The following is a 21,081-nucleotide window of genomic DNA, read 5'->3' on the forward strand; positions in this document are numbered from 1 at the left end:
TAAATAGGGGCAGCTAGGTGGCACAGTGAATAGAGCACTGGCCTTGGAGTCAGGAGTACCTGGGTTCAAATCTGACCTCAGACACTTAATAATTACGTAGCCGTGTGGCCTTGGGCAAGCCAATTAACCCCATTGCCTTGAAAAATCTAAAAAGAAATAAAGGACTGAAATATTTATTTCTTCTACTGCATATACTTCCAAAAATATCTCAGTCACACATGGACAGAAAGAGACCTAAAACATCTCATTAGCCCGTTAAACTCATTCTGTGCCCAAGGAAGACAAAGACAATTTGGTAGGTGAGTTGAACAGATGTTTTCTATCTGCACTTACCTATACATTGCCCCTGCCCATTTGGGCTTCATTTTCCTACAACAGTAGGATCTTCCTGGCAGTGGCAGGAGTCATCCTAACACTTCCTGTGGTCAATAGGTGTCTGGAATTCTTGACCTACAAGATTTCCTCCCCACCCATTTCTCCGGATTCTTGGTCATATAGGATAGGAAACAGGCAGAAGAGGGCAGTGAGGGATCTGAGGTCCCACCTTAGGCTAAACTAGACAAGCAGACAGATCATCATTTCCATGTACTTTTTAGACAAGTCATTTTTATTGTGATTGTTGCCTCTGGGGTCAGGGGAATAAATCTCTCCCTCCTTGCTGAAAGGCCAAGGGAGAAAAACCTTTACAAAAGGAGTCCCAAACAAGAGATGGGGTTATTTCTCCTTAATTATTTCCACTTGCTAACTTTGGGTGTCCCCCAAGGCTCTGTCCTGGGTCCTCTTCTTCCTCTCTCTTCCCTTGGTGACCTCATCTGCTCCCATGGATTCAATTAGCATCACTATGCTGAGGATTCTCAGATCTACTTAGCCAGTCCTAAGCTCTCTTGATCTCCAGTCTCACATCTTCAAATGCCTCTCATCCATCTCAAATTGAATGTTCCATAACATCTTGAACATTAATGTGTCCCAAATTAAACCATCCTCTCACTTTGATCCCAAATCATGTGCATGTCAAAATATCATTTAGTTGATCTCATGGTCTTAGAGAACAAAGGAGCAGAATAACAACAAACTCATTATCTTCACACACACACACACACACACACACACACACACACACACACATACACACAACGACAGACACTTAGAGTGTAAACTACTTGAGGGCAGGAACTCTTTCTGCTTTTGGATCCTCAGCTCTTGTCTGGCACTTTGAAGGAGGCACTGAGTGTAATGGTTGTTGACTTGAATTCTCTTCTCTTCCTTGACCTCTCTTTTCCCTCTCTCTTCTCCTCCTTCCCTCCCCTCTCTACCCTATTCTCTCCATCCTTCTCAACTCCTTTCTTCTTATGCTTTTCCTTCTTCCTTTTTTTTCTTTTCTCTCTCTTCTCTCTTCTCCTTTCTCCTCCTCCTTTCCTCTCACGCCTTCTTCCCTTTCTCTCTTCACTGTGCAATATCCTTGAATATTAAGGTAGTACCTGAATGCCCCAATAAATTCCTCCAAATGCTGATTCAAATCTCTTTGTTCAGTTTTGTTCAAAGAGGAACTAATTAAATTACTGGAGATTTAGACATCCATTGTTCACTGGCTCAGAGAGTTTTCAGAGAGCCAGAGGCTTTCTACTAAACAAGCTTTTCTCCTTTCATGATTTCTTATAATGATGGGAGTTTTCTCATGCCACTGGGGGTGGGAGGAGAGAGGGCAGAAGAATTGGGAAGAAAATGAAAAGAAGTGGAAGAAAGCTGCTTAGTTATCCTAGCAGAGACCAGCTAAATTTGTCGCCGAAAAATGCTCTGCAAGCATTAACTGATCAATCATAGACTGTGCCAATGGTGGTGTGTCTGTGGTCAGCATAATAATTTTTTCAAGCTATCTTCATTAACTATCTTTATTAAGAACTCTTGTTTAAGAGTAAACAAAATACCTCCCCCCCCAAAAAAAAATAGAGACTCACTTGAGCGATAAAGTAAAGGGAAGAGAAAAAAATGAAAATTGAAATTAAAAAAATAATAGTAATAATTGTAGGTATGGCCAAGTGGTGCAATGGACAGAGCACCAGCCCTGGAGCCAGGAGCACCAGAGCCCACATCCGGCCCCATACACCCAACAATCACCCAGCCGTGTGACATGCAAGCCACCCCAACCCCACTGCCCTGCAAAAACCAAAAAAAGAAAAAAAAGACATAAAATAAAATAAAATATTAATAATAGTAGGGGCAGCTGGGTGGCGGACAGAGCACTGGCCCTGGAGCCAGGAGCACCCAGGTCCAAATCCGACCTCAGACACCCAATGATCCCCCTGCTATGAGGCCCCAGGCAGGCCATCCAGCCCCATTTGCCCTGCACCCCCCCAAATAATAATAATAATAATAAAAAATGTGCTTGAGTCTGTGTTCCAACACCAACAACTCTGTCGCGGGTGGATCACATTCTTTATGATAAATCCATCACAAAATATTTTATTAATGTATAAAAAACATTGTACAAAATGATAATAAATAAATATTAAATTAGTATATATATTAGTATATATAGTATATATTAGTATATATATAGTATATATTAGTGTGTGTGTATATATATATATATACATATATATATATATATAATTGGTGTAGCTAGCAAGGAAGTATTGTTTGCTTTTTAATCAGTAAAAAAAGAGCAAACATAGTATTTGTTAGGTTAATCAAACTTTAATTTGCTTCCCCTTCCTTGGTAGTCACTAACTACTGTGGCCTCCATAAATCTACCATTAGAAAGGAAACTGATGGCCCCAAGGGGACTCTCCATTGTACCCTCTCACTTGTCATGGATCTTCCTTAGTTGGCCCAGGTACAATAGGTGTTGGAGTTCTGGGGTCAATCATGAGGGAGATGGACCACCCAAAAAGGAAAGGGCTTTTGTCACATTGTCAGTTTGTTTCTGCTTTCAGAAACATCCAGCCATTTCCATTAGTCCTTCCTGAGGTACAACCTCTTATCCAGTCCCACATGTCAGTGTATAACAGTGATGGACAACGTACCCCAAATATTCCCTGAGCTACCATTCCCAGTGCCTTTCCTTACCCTTTTCTCTGAAGCTAATTGTCCTCTCTCCTCATCTTCTCCTATTAGATTCCTATCAACCTTTAAAATACAATTCCAATGCTACTTCCTCCAGGAAGGTCTCTCTGATTCCCCTGGGGAAAAGTATATAACAGCATGCATAGCATAGAAACTTTTAAGGAATTTTTCTTCTCTTGCTTCAGGCTCAGAGTTCCTGAAGAAGTTGTTTGGTTGGTTGATTGGTTGGTTGGTTCTTGTCCTTCATGATCAAAGAAGACCAAAATGGCATCACTATGTTTGAGACAAATGACAATGTGTCCAGCTATAGCTGATCAGACCAATAGGAGCTCCGAATGCTCTACCACAGATTGGGCACAAATAGTCCATGCGAACACATGGGGTGGGTCCTCTAAACTTAAAGTCACATTTCCTTTGAAATTTCCATTCTGCCTTCCTCATAGAACGCAGCCCCTCACTGATGAGGGCATGCCATGCTGGGTGGTCCTGTGCCAGGGTCCCATGCTGTACAATCAGTTCTAAAGTTCTTCAATGAGACCTTCAGGGTATGTTGGTATCGCTTCTTCTGACCCCCTTGGGAGCACTTGCCCTGTGTGGGTTCTCCATAAAATATTTTTTTTTTGGCAGAGGTACATTGAGCATTCTAACAACTTGTCCAGCCCATCAGAGTTGCCCTCTCTGTAGTAATGTTGGAATGTCAGGCGGTTTAGCTCAAGAAAGGACCTCAGTGTCAGAACTCTATGTTAGGAACTAGAGATTCAAAGACAAACATAAGATGGCCCCTGCCCTCAAGGAGTTTACATTCTAACCTACTGCCCAGTTACTAGTCCCATCCCCCTAGAAACCTTTCATTAAAAAAATGTATATTGACTTTTCTGAATATATCTCTAGCACATAGTAAGTATTCTGCATTTCTCTAAATAGAATATAGCACTGTGTGCTGGTTTGTGGGTTGATCTATTGATTTAAAAGCTAAAAATTTCTGCTGGAAGAGGTTTCGATGGACTCTGGTTGGCAATACTGGGACAAGATCCCTTGGAACAGGCAGTCTGACAGGCCTATACCTGTTGTGCATTGTCGTTATATCTCTCTATGCCTTCACACATTTCCTAGACCACTGTCTCCTCAACTCCATTTCTTTGAATCCCTAGCTCCAGTCAAAACTCTGTTCAGCTGTCTCCTAAACAAAGTCTTTCTCCACCACCCAATTGTTAACATCCCCCACTCTACCACCCCTCAAAAAATGCGTTATTTTGGGTTTACATAGTATATAATAGTATTTACTTAACTGTGGTTTTTTTTCCACTAAGTAGAATGTAAGCTCCCTATGGGCAGGAACTGTTTCGTTTCCTCTTTCTAGTTCCAATACCTGCCATGATGGCTGGTGCCATCATGAAAGAACCAATAGAATCTAAGCTCTTTAAAGAAAGGAACACTTAAATTTTTTCCCTGGTGTCTCCTATGCCAAAGGTATTGCCTGGAGCAAAGTTGACATTTAATAAATCATTGTTGAATCATTGAATTGATATTTTGACATTTCCATGTTCCATAGATTTTGGCGATCGTCTCCTAGAAGTGGTGGGACTGGAAGGAGCCATGGAGATGGGGCAAATCTACACTGGGCTGAAGAATGCTGGGACAAGGCTGGCTCAGTGTGCCTCTATTACCATCAGGTATTTGGCCCCATTGCTCTGTAGAGTAAATTCTACAAAAGATGCTGATCTTGGGAAGGTGGAGGAGAATAAGGTGTTTGGTTCTATTTATTTTAGTTAATATCCATAAAAAGTAAGCTGCATGAGGGCAGGTATTGTGTTCGTAATTGTTCAATAAATGTTTGAGGAATAAATGAAAACAAGGAAACAAGGGAGGAATAGTCACACAATCAACCACCATTAATTCTTACTGGCATAGTATCTAAACCACCAAAGAAGAATCTCAATCTCAATCTCTCTCTCTCTCTCTCTCTCTCTCTCTCTCTCTCTCTCTCTCTCTCTCTCTCTCTCTCTCTGTGTGTGTGTGTGTGTGTGTGTGTCTCCTTTCCCCTCTCTACATATATATATTTTTCTCTATCTTTCTCTCATCTCTCCCTCCCTCTTCCTCTCCTTCTCAGTCTGATTCTGCCCTTCTCTCTGTCTTTCTTTCTCTGTCTCAAACTCACCAAAGACAAGTCCCTAGGGCTGTCACTGATTAAGGTGGTTGAAAAAGCATCCCCCTCCTTCCTTCTGCATACTCATATCCAGGAGAAGGCTTTACTCTTTACCAGCATCCCGATTCTGCCCTTATTTTTCCAATAGCCTCAGTCTACTCCCAGATGATCCTCTTCCATCCATATCCAGTTCAAATTTGGGAGTCTCAGGACCCTTTTATGCTCTAAAAAAATTATTGAGAATCTCCCAAGAGTTTTTGTTTATGTGAATATTACTATTGATATTTATCCTGGTAGAAATTAAAAATCTTAATATTATGCAAAAATGGTTTTGGACTCAAGGACCCTCGAAAGGGTCTCAGGACTCCTTGGGGGACCTGAGCCCCATGTTGAGCCCTATTGTTCTTAAGTTAGTAAATTTGTAAACTGTGGCATCCTTTTCTGCAATTGGGAAGTCATTCAGGAAAACTCCTAGATTGACAAATCTCAGAACAGGCAGGATCAAGTGAAATCTGAGCCAGGATGCATCTTATACAAGCCAGAGATATTACCTCACTGCCATGATCTAACCTATCACTCATCATAGCACCAAGGCCCCCTCACCTTGCCTAATTGAAGGAGCAGTAGTATTTGGCAAGACTCCTGAGTTGAACCAAAAATTCATTTTCCATCCTATCCCCTTCAAGGTAAGCTCCTTGAAGGTCCCATCAAGAATAGCACCCTACCTTCCTCCAGGTGACCTTTGGGGGCTGTCATGGACTCAGAGAATCACTGACAAAGAGCTGTAAGCCCAGGGATACTGAGAACCCCAGATCTAGAACTGGAAAAGATTTCCAAGGCAAACCTTCTCACCTTACAGAGGAGAAAACTGAGGCTCAGAGTAGTTAGATAATATACCTAAGGCCACACAGGTGGACTTGATTCCAGGTTCTGATCTCTCTGCTCTGTCTTTGCCACAGTTCCTGTGAATGACCCAACTATCTCTAGACAGTCAAGGATAGACCTTTATTGCATTTCCCACACCTAACCCCATTATAACCCCACTCCAAAAACTCTCTGGTCTTCTCTTTTATTGTTGGTGTTTTCCTGATTTCTAGGACAACCAAGATGTTGCCCATGCAAGTGGATGGGGAGCCCTGGATGCAGGCACCCTGCACGGTGAGTGGAGCCCACCTTTGACATTGGTCAGAGGAGCGGTCCCCTTGTCCTCGGTGACCATTGGCTTGTTGAGGAAAAAAATCAGTCTCGGAGCAGGACTTAGCAAGATTAGCAGGACGGGTTTAGAATGAAATTATCAAATAAGCAAAGCTTAGAGTCAAAAGAAACATCAGAGATCCCACAGTCCAGCAAATCCCACAACATGGGAATCTTTTCTTGGACAATCTTCAGTATTCCTTTTTGTAAAATTTTCTCCTTCCCTCCTTCCCCTCCTGCCTCCCCAAGATAATAAGCAATCTTATATAGGTTATATATGCACCAACTTACTAAACGTAACACTGTAGTTTCTTTTTATTTTTTGAGGCAATCAAGGTTAAATGACTTGCCCAGGGTCACACAGCTAGGAAGCAGCTGGGTCTGGATTTGAACTCAGTTCTTCCTGAGGCCCACTGAGCTGCTTAAGCGCCACCTAGAAGAAGAGTTGGACATGTTGAAGCTTCCATACTGAGTGAAAAACTGCCTCCCTCTCACCCTCAACCAGTTAATCCTAATTTTTATCTTCTGAATCTACCTAGAATAAGTGAGGCAGAGAAATCTTCATCCCTGAAAGAACATCATTTGTTCTTTCAATCGACCAATGATTTCATCAATCTACAAAAAAGTTTGTTGGGGTTTTTCTTTTGGTTTGGTTTTTTGCAAGGCAATGGGATTAAGTGACTTGCCCAAGATCACACAGCTAGGTAATTATTATGTTTCCAAGGCTGGATTTGAACTCAGGTCCTCCTGACTCTAGGGCTGGTGCTCTATCCACTGTGCCATTTAGCTGCCCTACAAAAAGTTCTTAAGAGTCTGCCAGAGTTATTTGTTCCTTCATGACCCACCACCAGTGGAAGATTCATCAAATGAATCTTAAAGGTATTTTAGGGGCCACATAGATGCCATCAAACCCCTCTGCTATGTGACAGCACTTCAAAAAGGTAAAGACTGTGTTCCTGTCAAACCTTTTCTTCTGCAGACCTGACATTCCTAACTCCCTCCATCAATACAGGTCTGGCCGCCTCCCATCCCTTCACCACTCAATTACGCTCTTCCCCATAGACACCAATTTGCCATTGTCTCAAACTACCATTCAAAATGGGAAGAATATTCCAGGTGGAATCTGACCTGGGGAGAGGACGACAGCACTGTCCCCATCTTGGCTTTCTTTTCACATGAATGATTTTTCTCTCCTTTCCTCTTGTTTTGAATTCAATTTTAAGCTCTGAGTTGTCTCCTTCCCACCTCCCCCCCTCTCCTGCCTATTGAGGTAGCAAGAAAAACAAAACCTGTCCTAAATCTCTATAGCCAAGCGAAACTAATTCCCACATTAACCATATATGTTTGTGTGCATGCATATTCCATATCACCTGCCCAGACACACGGGCAACTAGGTGGTCCAGTGATTAGAGCACTGGTCTGGCTTGAGTTCAAATATGGCCTCAGACTCTTACTAGCAGTGATCTTGGGCAATGTGCTTAATTCCTATTTGCCTCAGTTCCTCAGATGAAAAATGGGGGCATAGTGGAGAAGGAAATGGCAAACTACTCCAGTGTCTTTGCCAAGAAGGACACTAAGGGCAAGTCCTTAGGGTCGTAAAGAGTCGGATACTACTGAATGAGCAAATATGTATATGTATGTGTGTGTCTGTGTCGGCTGTGTGTCTGTGTCTATGTCTGTGTGTGCATGTGCAATAAACCTGTATTATATGTTTCTATACACATATATATTCACTTGAGTGTAGGTGCACTTTGTACAGATGTATTCACATGTGTATATAGATATAGACATAGATATAGATGATATAGATGTAGATAGAGAGAGAGAGAGAGACAGAGGGAGAGAGAGAGACAGGGAGAGATAGAGAGAGATAGAGATAGAGATACATGTGCATGCACGCACACACGCATGCATACATGTGCATATGCACATACATGTACCCATACTTGTATGTACATATAAGTGCATGTGTATGCATGTGCATGTGTGTGCATGTACTGTGTGTGTGCATGTACACATACATGTGTGTGACCTCGATCTGTATTCTAAATTAATCAGCACATTTTGCTTTGAGTCCACCGGAATTGTCATTGGTCATTGAACAGATCATCTCCCTGGCCTTCCAAGTCCTCTATCTCCCTATGCTGCCCCCTTCACCTCTCTCATCTTGGCCTCAACACTGAAATTGTTTGTTCCTATATCTAGGATTCTGCCCTGCTCTAGCTGGGGGGGCGGGGCTTTCCCTTTTTCCTACCAGTTATTTCCTTTTTCCTTCTCTAGAACTATCTCAAATCTCTCCCCTCCAGAAGATTCCTCCTGACTCCACCCCAACAGAGCCAGTTCACTCCTCCATCTTTTTTGCTGAGACTTAATTAGGGCGAGTGACGAGAAGAGCCCTCAGTCTGGAGTACAAAAGCATGGGTTCCAATCTTTGTCACTTCTTGTGTTCCTTCAGCCAAGCAACATCACCACTGTCAGCCTCAGTTTCTTCATTTGTAAAAATAAGGATGGAGCGAGGTCTAGATGGCCTCAGAGGTCCCTTCTCAGTTTAGATTCTCTGATCCTATATGAGACCTTGGGCTCAAGTCATTGTAATCCTTGGGACCTCAGTTTCTTCACCATGAGGCAACTGGACATTGAGACCCTTTCCAGCCCAATGGATCTCCACAGAAATAAATGAATTACCCATGATTGATTGTAGGGGCTTTGGTCCCATTTTGCTCTAGGTCAAGGTGAAATTGAGGCTCCCACCAAACCTTGGCACATCCTTCAAACTTCTGCTCAACCAGGTTCATTTATCAAGAATCTGGTGTCAGAGATCACATACTGGGCCTGTCAATGCATCCTGGGTGCTCATCCTAGTGTTTCTACTTGCTACCTGTGTGTCCTTGGGCGAGTCATTTGCTCATCCCCCTGAGCTCCTTCCCCATCTGTGAAGTGGGTGGGTGGGTTTGATCTAGCCACCCCTCCCAACTCCAACAATCTCTGAGGCTATGAATAGCAAGGACATGGGACAGGTGCAAGCAGATTTCCATCTGTTCCAAGCTCCTGCCTCCTTTGTTTCTGTCCATCACCATCAGCACTGCCAAGTCTGTCCCCACTCCAAGCCAAGTACCTTGTTCTAAAGTCGGTTAAGGGTAACTTCATTCTGCAAGAGAGACTTCATACAGCAGGTGCATGGGACAATGAGAAAAGGAGAACAGGAGTTCTGGAGTCAGAGGGACTTAGGCTCAAATTCCAACTGTCCCATTTTGACATGTGTGACCTTGGGCAATTCACTTACCCCCTGGAGTTTACTCTTTTGTAAAATGAAGAAGCATGTGGTTATAGATTCAGAGCTAGAAGAAACTATAAGAGTCAATCAGTCAATCACACCCCCTCCCCCCCCCATTTAGCAGATGAGGAAAAAGTGCCAAACTTGGGGTATGAGTTTGAATTCTGACTCTGCCACTCATTCTCAAGGTAGGTTATTTCCCCTTTCTGGGCCTCAGTTTCTTCATCTATAAAATGAAGGATTAGAACTCAGTGACCTCAAAGGTGCTATCCAACTGATCCTAGGGTCCTATGAAACTGGGGTCCAGGGTGGTCAAATGATTGAGCCACTATTTATGGATGGGTCAAGGGCAAAATCTGAACCCAGGCCTTTCTGATTCCATGCCTAACCTTATATATTATACCACACTGTCTCTTCATGGGGATAAACCAGCTAATCCCTTCTCCCCCCTCCCCCTCCCCCACACACCTCCTCATTGGTCTTTCATTACCATAGGACCCATGCATATATACTGTTTATTCACTTCCTCAATTTTTTCCTTTTAGGCTAAAATCACCCACAAAAACCAAATACCCGTGCTGCTGGGGCCACCTCCAAAATCCAACTTCCTCTTCCTCAAAAAGTCATTTGCCAGGGACTTGTGAAAGGAGTACTACAAGTCAGCCTGGAGATGGATGAGGACTACTTGAAGTCCACAAGCACTCATACCCACACCCATCACCCTCAAGAACTGAAGACAAAGAGATTCAACAGGATAGAAGCTTCCATCTCATTGAGCTCTGTCTGCTTCCAAACTTGGGGTGGAAACACCAGGACTGCTGAATGAATGCCAAGCTTCTTGGATGATGCAGGACTCAGAGGGAGCCCTCGTCCTCCAGCCCCCCACCTATTGCTAGACCCCAAGTGGCATCTTTAGAGACCAGTGCAAGATCTACCTTCCTGGCCCCCCTCCACTCTCAGGGCCCCCACAGAGCCAACAGACAAAGCTGGCAGACCAGAGAAACATCACCCCTGCCACCCACCCAGGCCAGAGATGCTGGCCAAGCTTCACCTGTGCCAATACAAAATGGCCCTAGGGCCCTAGGGACCTCAGAACACGAGTCCTGGCAAAGACCAGCAAGCACATGTTCGTCTCCTAGTTGTCATTTGAGCCCCCACATGGCCCCCCCCCGAAGTTCTCTAAGAAGGCAGCAATGGGGGTCAGAGGCTGGGGAGCCCAGCTCTGTTCTGAGAAGGCTGTCATCGTAAGCCCCTGCCAAGCTTCTTTCCCCCAGGCAGGATGTGTGGGGAGGCAGCCCAACACACCACCGATGGGGGCCTTTATTTTCTTAGTTCACTGAGTACCTGGGTGGGAAGACAGAAAAACCTGGGGCTTTATTTTGGCATTCAGTGTAATAACAGCATGTGAAAAACTTCCAGCCATGGCCTTCTCTCTTCTTCGAGACAAACCAGGCTTCCTGTTGGAGATCCAGGGCCTGGTGGGGACAGAGAGACGGGGGACATGGAGGGAGAGATGAAGAAAGAGAGGGAGACAAAAGGAGCAAGGCAAAAGGGGAGGTAGAGAGAAGGAGAGAGGTAGGGAACACAGATGAAGAGGGAGAAAGAAGGATGCAGGATGCACACCAACACACAACTTGCTCACTCACAAAGACACACACACACATATGCATTCCTCTCCCTTTGGGAGAGCTTTAATTTATATATTTATTTAATATTGACTTAAACTGATTGAGAAAGGCCAATATAATGAAAAGGAGTGTGTGTGTGTGTGTGTGTGTGAGAGAGAGAGAGAGAGAGAGAGAGAGAGAGAGAGGTGAGGTGGGGAAAGAGAGAGACAGATGTAAAGATAGACACAAAGAGAAAAGAGTCAGAGGAAGGGGGAGAGAGGAAGAAAGAAAAGATAAATAGAAAAAGAGAGGAGAAAAAGAGACAGAACAGAAAGAGGAAGTGAGAGATGGAGAGAGGAGAGACAGAGAGAAAGATAAATAGAAAAAGAGACAGAGGGGAGAAAGAGATGGAGGGGAGAAAGACAAAACGAGATAGAGAGGGAAAAGAAAGAGAAAAGAAATGGGAGAAAGACAGAAAAAAAGAGACAGAGAGAGGGAAAGAGAAAGAAAAAGAGAAACAGAGGGAAGGAGGAGAGACAGAGAAAGAGGCAGAGAGATGAAATAGTAGTTGCATTAGTGTGGATAGCGTCAGAGGAACTGAGTTTGAATCCTGCCTCTCTCATTTGAGTCAGAGCTAGAAAAATCCCCCTCCCTCGATCTCAGTTTCCTCCTCAGCACATGAGACAATTGGACAGAATGGTCTCTAAAGTCTCTCTAGACTTATGATTCTATAACTAAGGCAGAACAACAGAGCTTTGGTCCAGGGAGCCCACATTAGAGGCTACTGAGAACATCTTGGTTCTAGATGCTAGGATGAGTTTCTCCCCCTAGGGAGGCACTTGTCTTCCCTCCATCCTCCCAATAAGGACATCTTTCACATCAGTTTTTCCAGGGCATGGTTTGTGGTACTCAGTTTAAGATTAAAAATTCCAAGTTGGGTTCTTTTGATGGGTTTGCGTTCAATAAGCAATTGAATGCCCTCCCCCTTTCCTCCCTTTTCCCCTCCCCCCAGCCAAAAATTCTGCCACTGCATACTTCCCTCTAGTGATCACAAGGATTGGGGCCATAAAAAGTAATCCCTCTTGAGCTAGAGACCCATGGGCTATGGTTTACATCCTTTTCAGATGGACATGCTGGGAGTGAGAAGGGAGGGCAAGGATCTTTTTTTTCCCTTGGTAGAAACTAGATTTATTTAAAGCAGCATCTCACACAATGTACTACAATAAGCTCCAAATGGAAATGTGACTTAGATATAAAAGATCACAGAAACATTATAGGAGCTGAAGTTTGTTTTGCTCTTGACTGTTCCCTCTTCAGCTTTGTTCTCCCTTTTAACCCCCCCTTCACTATTCTCTCCTTTTCTCTCTTTCCTTGTTGAGTTTCATGTATTTCCCCTCCAAATGCTGTGTGTACGTGTCTATAGGCAACGTTTTATTGATCCAGATATAATTGAGGTTCACAGATTCTTGATCCCCTCATGTTCCCTTTCCTTCATGTTTGAAACTTTTTTATCTCAAGCACTCCAGTTAAGGAAATAGTTCATTCCTCCCCCTTCTTTCTCACTTGTTTCTCAGTATATTCCTCTTTAGTCCTTTTTTCTTTTCTCCCTTATAGTCCCCAAAACAGAACAGAACAAAAATATGTTGGGCTCTTGTGTTTGCATATTACTTAACTCCCTCTGTGACCTTTACAGATAGTAGAAATTCTGAAGAGACATTTCCCTCTTTTATTAGAATGTGATCATTTCCTCATTTAACTCCCTTCAAATTTCTCAACTGTATTTACCTTTCTAAGTTTATCTTAGCTCTTATTTTTGCATTTCAAAGTTTCTGTGCAGCTATTGTCTTTTCATCAAGAAGGCTTGAAAGTCTATTAAAAATCATTTATTTCCTTCCCATCTTTATAAGACCTTACTCAGTTGTGCAGATTATTGTTCCTGTTTTTATTTTTAAGCCTTTAGTTTTTGCCTCTTCAGATAAGAAATGCCAAGATTTTCTCTCCAATAATGTAGTTGTATCATAGTCTTCTGTCATCATAACTGGGTTCTTAAATCTTCTTAAATCTTTCTGACAGTCTGTTGCATTCTCTGACTTGGAGGCTCTACATTTTGGCTATGATATTCCAGAGTATTTTCAGTTTGGAGTTTCTTTCAGGTGGTGATCAGTGTATTCACTCTATTTTTTAACTTTACATTTTGATTCCAATAGATTAGGGTGATTTTCTTGAAATACAACCACCAGATTTTTAAGGAAATCAATGCTTCTTAATGATACTGGATTTTACCCTTTTGACTGCTGTGTCCTAAGTCTGTGAGTTCACACAGGGCCCCCATGCAGAGTGACTCCAGAGCTGGTATATCTTCTCCCTCTCTTGCAAAGCAGAGAAACCATTTCCTGCAACAGATCTCTGGTCTCCAATTTCCCCACCCACCCACCCTCTATTCTTCAGTAAGGGTATTTAATAAAGAAAAGAATCCTGAAGTTTGAACAGGATTCATTTGAGTCACCATTATGGATCTGTATCAACTTCAGGTGGGAGAACATATACCAACCAAACTGGTTAATCATTGAGACTGGTTTTAAGAAGGATCTGGATCCCAATTGCAGTTTAAGATAAAAATGCTATTCAGTTCACAATCGGAGGGGATCTGTTTTGATGCAGAGCTATAGTATAAGAAAATCAATTAACTCCCCCATTTATTCTCCTTATAGAAACCACTGTTGGCCCTCTTAAAGCAGGAATTCTTGACTTGAGGGTCCATGAACTTAAAAATGTATAACTTTTTCAATATAATTTGTTTTCTTTTTAGTCCTATATATATTTTATGCATTTAAAATCATTACTCAGAGAAGGGATCCCACTGCCAAAGGGACATTTAAAAAAAAAGATTATAAACCCCTGTCTTAGAGAGACAAGAAGAGGACAAGAAGCTTCATTCAGGGGCATCTTCAAACTTCCAGTGTTCAAATGCTACAGGGCAAGACTTGAGATGTTTCATCACAACTCATTGGCCCATAGCTGAGTCCAAAAATTTTTCCTCAAATTCAAAATTAGAACAAAGCTTCAGTCAAGGATGAGTTTGCCCTGTTCAGAGTTTTTCCAGGGAATGAATAATATATGATTGAACGAATGAATGGAAAGCATATTAAATGTTTCCTGTGTGCAACCACTATGTTAAGAGTTGGAGATATAAACAGAAAAATCTAAAGGGTCTCTGCCTTCAAGAAACTTAGATTCTGATAGAGTATGTCAGCCCATGAGAGGGCTACCCTGCCTAGTGTCTCCTCCTCTAGTCTTCCCACCTACCTACCATAACAATCCATAAGAAGCTGAAATTAGAAAAAGAAAAGCCAGACTTTGGACAAAAGTCAAGCCTGAATTTAAGAGAGATTGTGGATGTAATGACTATGAAATACATCTGTAATAAGCCTTGAGCTAAAACATATCCTTTCCATCTAGGTCTTTTACATCCAACCCAGTAGTATGGTTGAGTATGGGATTTGAATCATAACATCCCAGAGCAAGAGGGGACCTAAAAGACTGTGTAATCCATAGTTAAAGAAGGATCCTCAATCTGACTTTCCTGATGAATGGTCAGTCAGTTTCTACTTGGAGATTTACAGCAATGAGCACCCCATTACTTCCTAAGGCAATTGTAATATATTTGTAGCTGGTCAGAGATCCAGGTTGAAATGATAAACCTGCAGCTAAGTAAAGGTTGGTTCCCTGATCATTGGTGTGCTGAAATCAAGGGGGACTTTGATCCTGAGAGGTCCTTTTCCTCTTGCCTAAGTTTTTGTATGTTCCAGCCTTGCTCCCAAATCTCTGGCCTACAGACAATTTATTGTCATGAAGTAAACTTAATTTTCAGAGTCCCATAAATGAGAGGCTGATCTGGAAACAGACTATTGGAGACATCAAATATCTTTATTTAACATAGATCAAAAAAGGGATAAATGGACAGATGAATAGATGGACGGATGGATGGATGGATGGATGGATGGATGGATGGATAGATAACTGGATTACTGGTTGACTAGATGACAAGATGGATGACTGGTCAGATAGTGAATTACAGTATTATAGATAAAAATGAATAGCTGGAGGGAGGGAGGAATGGATGATAGATAACTGGGTAGATAGATTTACAGTATTATCATAGATTAAAAAATGAGTAAATAGATGATAGCCATGTGGATGGTTGGATAGAAAGATAGATAATTAGATAGAAGGTTGTATCAATAGATAGATGACTTGGCATCCCTTGTGCTTTCTATCACACCATGCCTCTTGAGATTCATTCCACAAATCCTCCCCAGATAGACAGGATACCAACTTCTGCAGCACCTGCCTTCCTCTATTATCAACTTTAAAAAAATTCTGTGGTCATAGTGAATTCAGCTTTGAAAATTAAAAACAAAAATTATATACATATCCACATGCACACAAGCTTGCCTTCCTCTCTTCGTGGTGCTAAGAATGAAACTGATGTGCTCTGAAAGGTGGTCCTTGTGTCCAGGTAGGGACTGCCTCCCAAGACGGTTTTGTTGTCCTTGGGAGCCCTCAGAGACAATGGAGGCTGAAGAATCACTAGCTTCTCTCCAGAGAGTTCTTTCCGCAGATGGAAAAGATACATTAAAATTGTCGAATAAGTTAGGAAACACTTGGCAGCAAGCAGGAGCCTCTCGCCAGCCCAACCTTATATAATATGTGTGTATTATGTAACATGCAGAATATTTAATATGGTGTATATATTATGTAAATGGAATGTCATTTGAAGTAATAATGACAAATATAGACCCACTGATCTCACATATTCAATGACAGATTAGAACACGGAAGTCCCTTTGCCAGAGAGTCTTAAAATGTAGCCTCTCCTGGTGGACCTCATCGATTGCCAGAACCTCCCCTATCACCTGACTCTCTTGTCCCCTCCCCTCTTAGCTGCTTTCCCATCCAAATAAGCAATGCCTTCAGCACACAAGTGAGAGAGGGCAGGACCAACCAAAAAAAGATAATTCTTCAAAGTCTCCCAATTCTCTTCTCTCAACCAGTTGTATGTGGCTTGCACAGAGGTCATATCTCTCCTGACTTCACTGACCATGCATGCCAACCCATTCGACTAGAAGTAAATGGGAGCCCACTGGCTAGGAGTGAAGTGGCCATTAGCTAGCAAGGATTGGGTTTTCCACTGCCTCCCGGCCCCAAATGGTCTTGGCAAGGGCAATTGGAACCAACAGAAAATACAACCAAAGAAACTAAGACCAAGACAAAAGATATCAAGGCACTTTTGGTAGCAGGTTGATCTAGTGAAAAGCTGACTGGGTTCAAATTCCAGTAGTACCACTAATTGCTTGTCCGGCCTTCCCTCCTTTCCATGGCTTGCTTTAGGTACACCATTCCTGGAAAGGAAAAGTCAAATCCCCGCTGACATCACTCAATCAACAATCGAGCCACATAGATTAAAGTACCTACAACAGGTCAGGGATATGTTAAGAGTATGGTGTCAGGCGTGGCTAGATGGCGTAGTGGATAAAGCACTGGCCTTGGAGTCGGGAGTACCTGGGTTCAAATCTGGTCTCAGACACTTAATAATGACCTAGCTGTGTGGCCTTGGGCAAGCCACTTAACCCAAAGCATATATACATCTATGTAAGATAAGGCCAGGAGCCTCCTGAAGAAAGGATGATTTTAAACCTGTATCCTGTCATGTTCTTCCCCATTAAATTGTGAACTCTTCAAGGGCAAGAACTGCCTTGTCATTATATTTGTACCCCCAAAGTAAGAGTTTATTCAATGCTTCTATCTTTATTCACCTCTCTAGGTCTCGGTTTCTTTATCTGAAAACTGGGGTGGATGGTATAGGAATTTTAAGGTTCCTTCAACTTCCTATGAACTTAGTGCCGTCACACAGAGGGTCATCTCAGAGGTGGAATCAGAGGGTCAACATGAAGAAGTGATATGCTGTAACAGAGCACTGAACTTGAGTCCCTCTTACCTGTCCCCTAATCCAGAACCCATCCCATCCCACTTATGCTCAAGTCCAAAATGCATACCATAGGCTTTAAAAAGAAAAGAAAATCTTTTGGAAGCATCAATTTCTAAGCAATTCTGTTATTGTTACTCTGCGATTTTCCCAGAATCATAAAACTTTGTTTTTGTTGTTTCAGTCATGTCTGACTCTTCATGACCCCATCTGTGATTTTCTTGGTAAAGATACTGGAGTAGTTTGCCATTTCCTTCTTCAGCTCACTTTGTAGATGAGGAAACTGAGACAAACAGGAAAGTGACTTGTCCAGGAACACATAACTAAGAAGTGTCGGAGGCTGGATTTGAACTCAAGTAGCTCTATCCACTACCCCACCTAACTGCTCCTCTGAAAAAATTAGATGAAGAAATTAGAAAGAAGGAAGGGAAAGAGGGAATTTCATATTACCTGGGGCCTAGACAAAATTTACAAATGGCATACATTTATAAAGAAACAGATATCTAAAAATGAGGTGTTCACAACAAACACACACAAACACACACACAGGAAACCCCTTCATGTTCCTCCTATAGATGAAATACAAAGAAATCATTGATATCCCTTGACTCAGACAGTAACTCTTTGGACCTTTCACACTGTTTGTCACATAAAGAGATGCTTTCCAGCCAAGACACAGTGAATGGTGAGGCTTCCTGTGTCCTTTTCCCTGCTCAGACCACACCTGGAATGCTCACCCTCAGCCTCCAAAGTCGGGGAAGGACATGGTTAAACCGAAGAATGTCCAGAAGAAGGCAAGTGGAATAATGGAAGGCCCTGAGACTGTGCAATGGGATCAGTTGAAAGAGCCAGAAATGATTAATTTGGAAAAGAGAAGGCTTTCTGGGGGATGGGGGGAGGGAGGGAAGAGCACAATCTTCAACTAAGTGAAGGCCAGTTATATGAAAAGGAGATTAGCCTTTTCTGCCTAGCCCTAAAGGGCAGAAACAGAAGATATAAATGGAAATTATAATGAAACCCATTAGGCCTGACGCCAGGGAAAAAAAACTTCCTAACCTTTAGAGCTGTCCTAAAGAGGAATGAGTGGCCTAAGGAAGCCTTGGATTCACTCTTGATTGAAGGCTTCAAGCAAAGGTTGGATGGTCACTAGTCAGGCATGTTGTGGAGGGGATTCTCATTGTATGATGTATTGGTCTAGATAGTCTCTGATGTCCTCCTTGCTCAGAGACTCTATGCAACGTTTATTTTCAGCTGATCAGCTAATGATGAACCAATTCCACTTTCAAAAGACATTTGAGAAGGCAAGGTTCCAGTCAACAGTCCTGGTGAGAATATGGGGAAGGCCAATGGACAGCCTAGGCCACCTGCCACCATTCGTACGCTCCTGACCTTCTCAAAGAGGAAATGAGACACATGTCCTGGGAGAATGTATAAGCCATAACCTGCCCCTACAACACTTTTCAATTTCCCACTCCAGGGAGAATTTCAGGAAAAGTTCTGATTTTACCTCCACTCCTCCTAAGTCTAGTCATTTTGTTCCACTCTCAACTTTTTCTGCCTCAATATTGTTGTTCCATCAAAACATCTCTTTGTTTTCCTTAGCAAAGAACCCCACAGTTCTGGATCATATTTAAAACCACCACCTCTGATAGAAAGTAGCAGTGTTATATAGGACCCTGTTATATACCATTCTTTAAGATTCCTATGTCCACTGCATTTAACCAATCAACAAACATGAAGTATTTACTGTAGGTAAGGCACTGAGAATTCAAAGTTTGAACCATTCCTTCCAAAGTTCTGGAAGGAACCTAGATTCTATTTTGTTAAAGGACCAGGGACTTGATAGGAACCTAGATTTCGAAGGGATCTACAACTCTTTCATTTTATAGAGAAAACAAAACCCTAGAGAGATGAGGTATCAGATAACTTGTTCAAGGACCATAGATTTAGAGCCAAAAGGTGCCTCTTGCTTGTTGGGTTTTTTTTATTCCTGTCTGACTCTCCATGACTCCATTTGGGATTTTCTTGGTAAAGAAACTAGAGTGATTTGCCATTTCCTTCTCTAGCTCATTTTGCAGATGAGGAAATTGAGGCAAATAGGATAAAGTGATAGCTAGGAAGTATCTGAGGCTGAATTTGAACTCATGGAGATGAGTGTTCTTGACTCCAAGACTGAGTGTCACAAAGCTGCCCAAAAGTATCTCAGAGGCCACCAAATCCAACCTACTTGTTTTATAGATAAGGAAACTGAGGGAAATAAAGATCATTTATAAGGCCATCTATCTATAGCAGAAAGGGGTCTCAGAGGCCACCTAATCCAACCACTAATGTTGCAGATGAGGAAACTGAGGAATATAAAGATGATTTATAGGGTCATATAGCTACAGTAAAAAGAAATCAGAGACCATCTAATCCGCAGAGGAGGAAACTTAGCTCCAAAGAGTTTAAATGATTCTCACGAGATCAATAAGTAAAAGAGCTAGCATTTGCACTCAAGTTCCCTGACCTTAATTCAGCAGTCTTTCTCCAACATCACTAAAAGCCCCCTGACCTCTGGCACCTGCCCCAGGGTCTCCCCAACTGTATCCCCTCATGTCTCCATCCTATGAATGTCAAGACTTGACAGGGCTCTCCAGACCATACTTGGAAGCGCAGCCCCTGAAAGGGAACCTCCAACAAGGAAGGGGCCACATGTGATCTTAATTAGTGATGAGCGTGGGCTGGACCATCTGTGTCCCAGAGAACCGAATGGCAAGCTGCCTTTCGTATGGCAGGAAAGCAATGCAATGGGGAGAGCAAGAGAGAACCCAGAGAACTGAGAGGAGTCTGGGGGGGAACCAGCAGCACAAAGAGCCAAGAGAGGCCACAGAACAAAATGGAGTGTTGGGTACTGATGGTGAAGACCGACCAACCACCCCCTTCTGGGGCCCTGGAAGAGCACCTGGGCTCTTCAGTCTCATCATCCAATGCTGAACATCCACCAGGAGCTATCTGATAAATCAGAGGATTGAGTCTTATTTAATCCAACCCCTCTCATTTTATAGATGAAACTGAAACACAAATATGGAAAATAATTTGCCCAAGGTCATGGAAAAGGTTATGTCTCAAGTAAGGTCAGGATAGCGGGCTCCTGGCATTTCCAGGAGGTACACTCCCTTTGCTGGGGTCCAAGGCAGGCCAACCTCCATGTTCTACTGGGCTAGATTATGATGAGACACTAGCAGATAAACTCATGTCAGGTAGACTCTTGGGGGTCTAAAAAGCACCAATGTAACAAGGGCAGTGGAACCACCCAAACTGGGAGATTCACGGGAATACCAGAGAGGGAGTATTGAAGAGAAAACATGGAAGGCTGCTATAAATATCGCAAAATAATTTATAGAATCAGGGAAATGCAACTTGAGAAGGAAGATGGCATCCAAGGCTAGCGGGGGGATCATTTCTCTTCGTCTCTGAAAGAGGGGAGGGCGAATGAAAGATTTCTAACCAACTACCCAGGAACCTGAAACCACAGGATGTAGCAGCCTTTAACTTCCCAGACATCTGTTGGGTGATAGATACAGCTAAATATGAATCATCAAAGGGCCTTCTAGGTCACTTAGAGGACGGCTCCATGAGGGAGAAAAGTAGGAAATTCAAGGAGGGCAGTGATACCCAGGATCTGCGCCTTAATGATCGCCTGGGGGTGCCAAGGAATAAAAGGGAGCCCCAGGAGGCAGGATGAGGCATGATGGGAAAGCAGGGGAATAAGGTTGAGGTCTAGCAGATGAAAAGATGTAGTGATCTTTCTGTCTTCTTTTAAATTCAACTG

The 21,081-nt window shown here is 42.7% G+C and overlaps 1 protein-coding gene across 7 annotated transcripts in view; it reads left to right on the plus strand.

Annotated features, from left to right (window-relative positions):
• DGKG (diacylglycerol kinase gamma) overlaps positions 1–11,647 on the plus strand; it is a 281,695-nt gene extending 270,048 nt beyond the window's left edge. For all 7 annotated transcript variants that reach the window (XM_074189542.1, XM_074189543.1, XM_074189550.1 and 4 more), the window contains 3 exons: positions 4,616–4,736; positions 6,307–6,367; positions 10,223–11,647. In XM_074189542.1, coding sequence (XP_074045643.1) covers positions 4,616–4,736; positions 6,307–6,367; positions 10,223–10,321 — 281 coding nt within the window. In that variant the 3' untranslated portion in view covers positions 10,322–11,647. The remainder of the gene's footprint in view (positions 1–4,615; positions 4,737–6,306; positions 6,368–10,222) is intronic.
• Positions 11,648–21,081: the final 9,434 nt, after the last annotated feature.

The sequence above is a fragment of the Macrotis lagotis genome, chromosome 5, assembly GCF_037893015.1.
Source record: "Macrotis lagotis isolate mMagLag1 chromosome 5, bilby.v1.9.chrom.fasta, whole genome shotgun sequence".
NCBI lineage: Eukaryota > Metazoa > Chordata > Mammalia > Peramelemorphia > Peramelidae > Macrotis > Macrotis lagotis.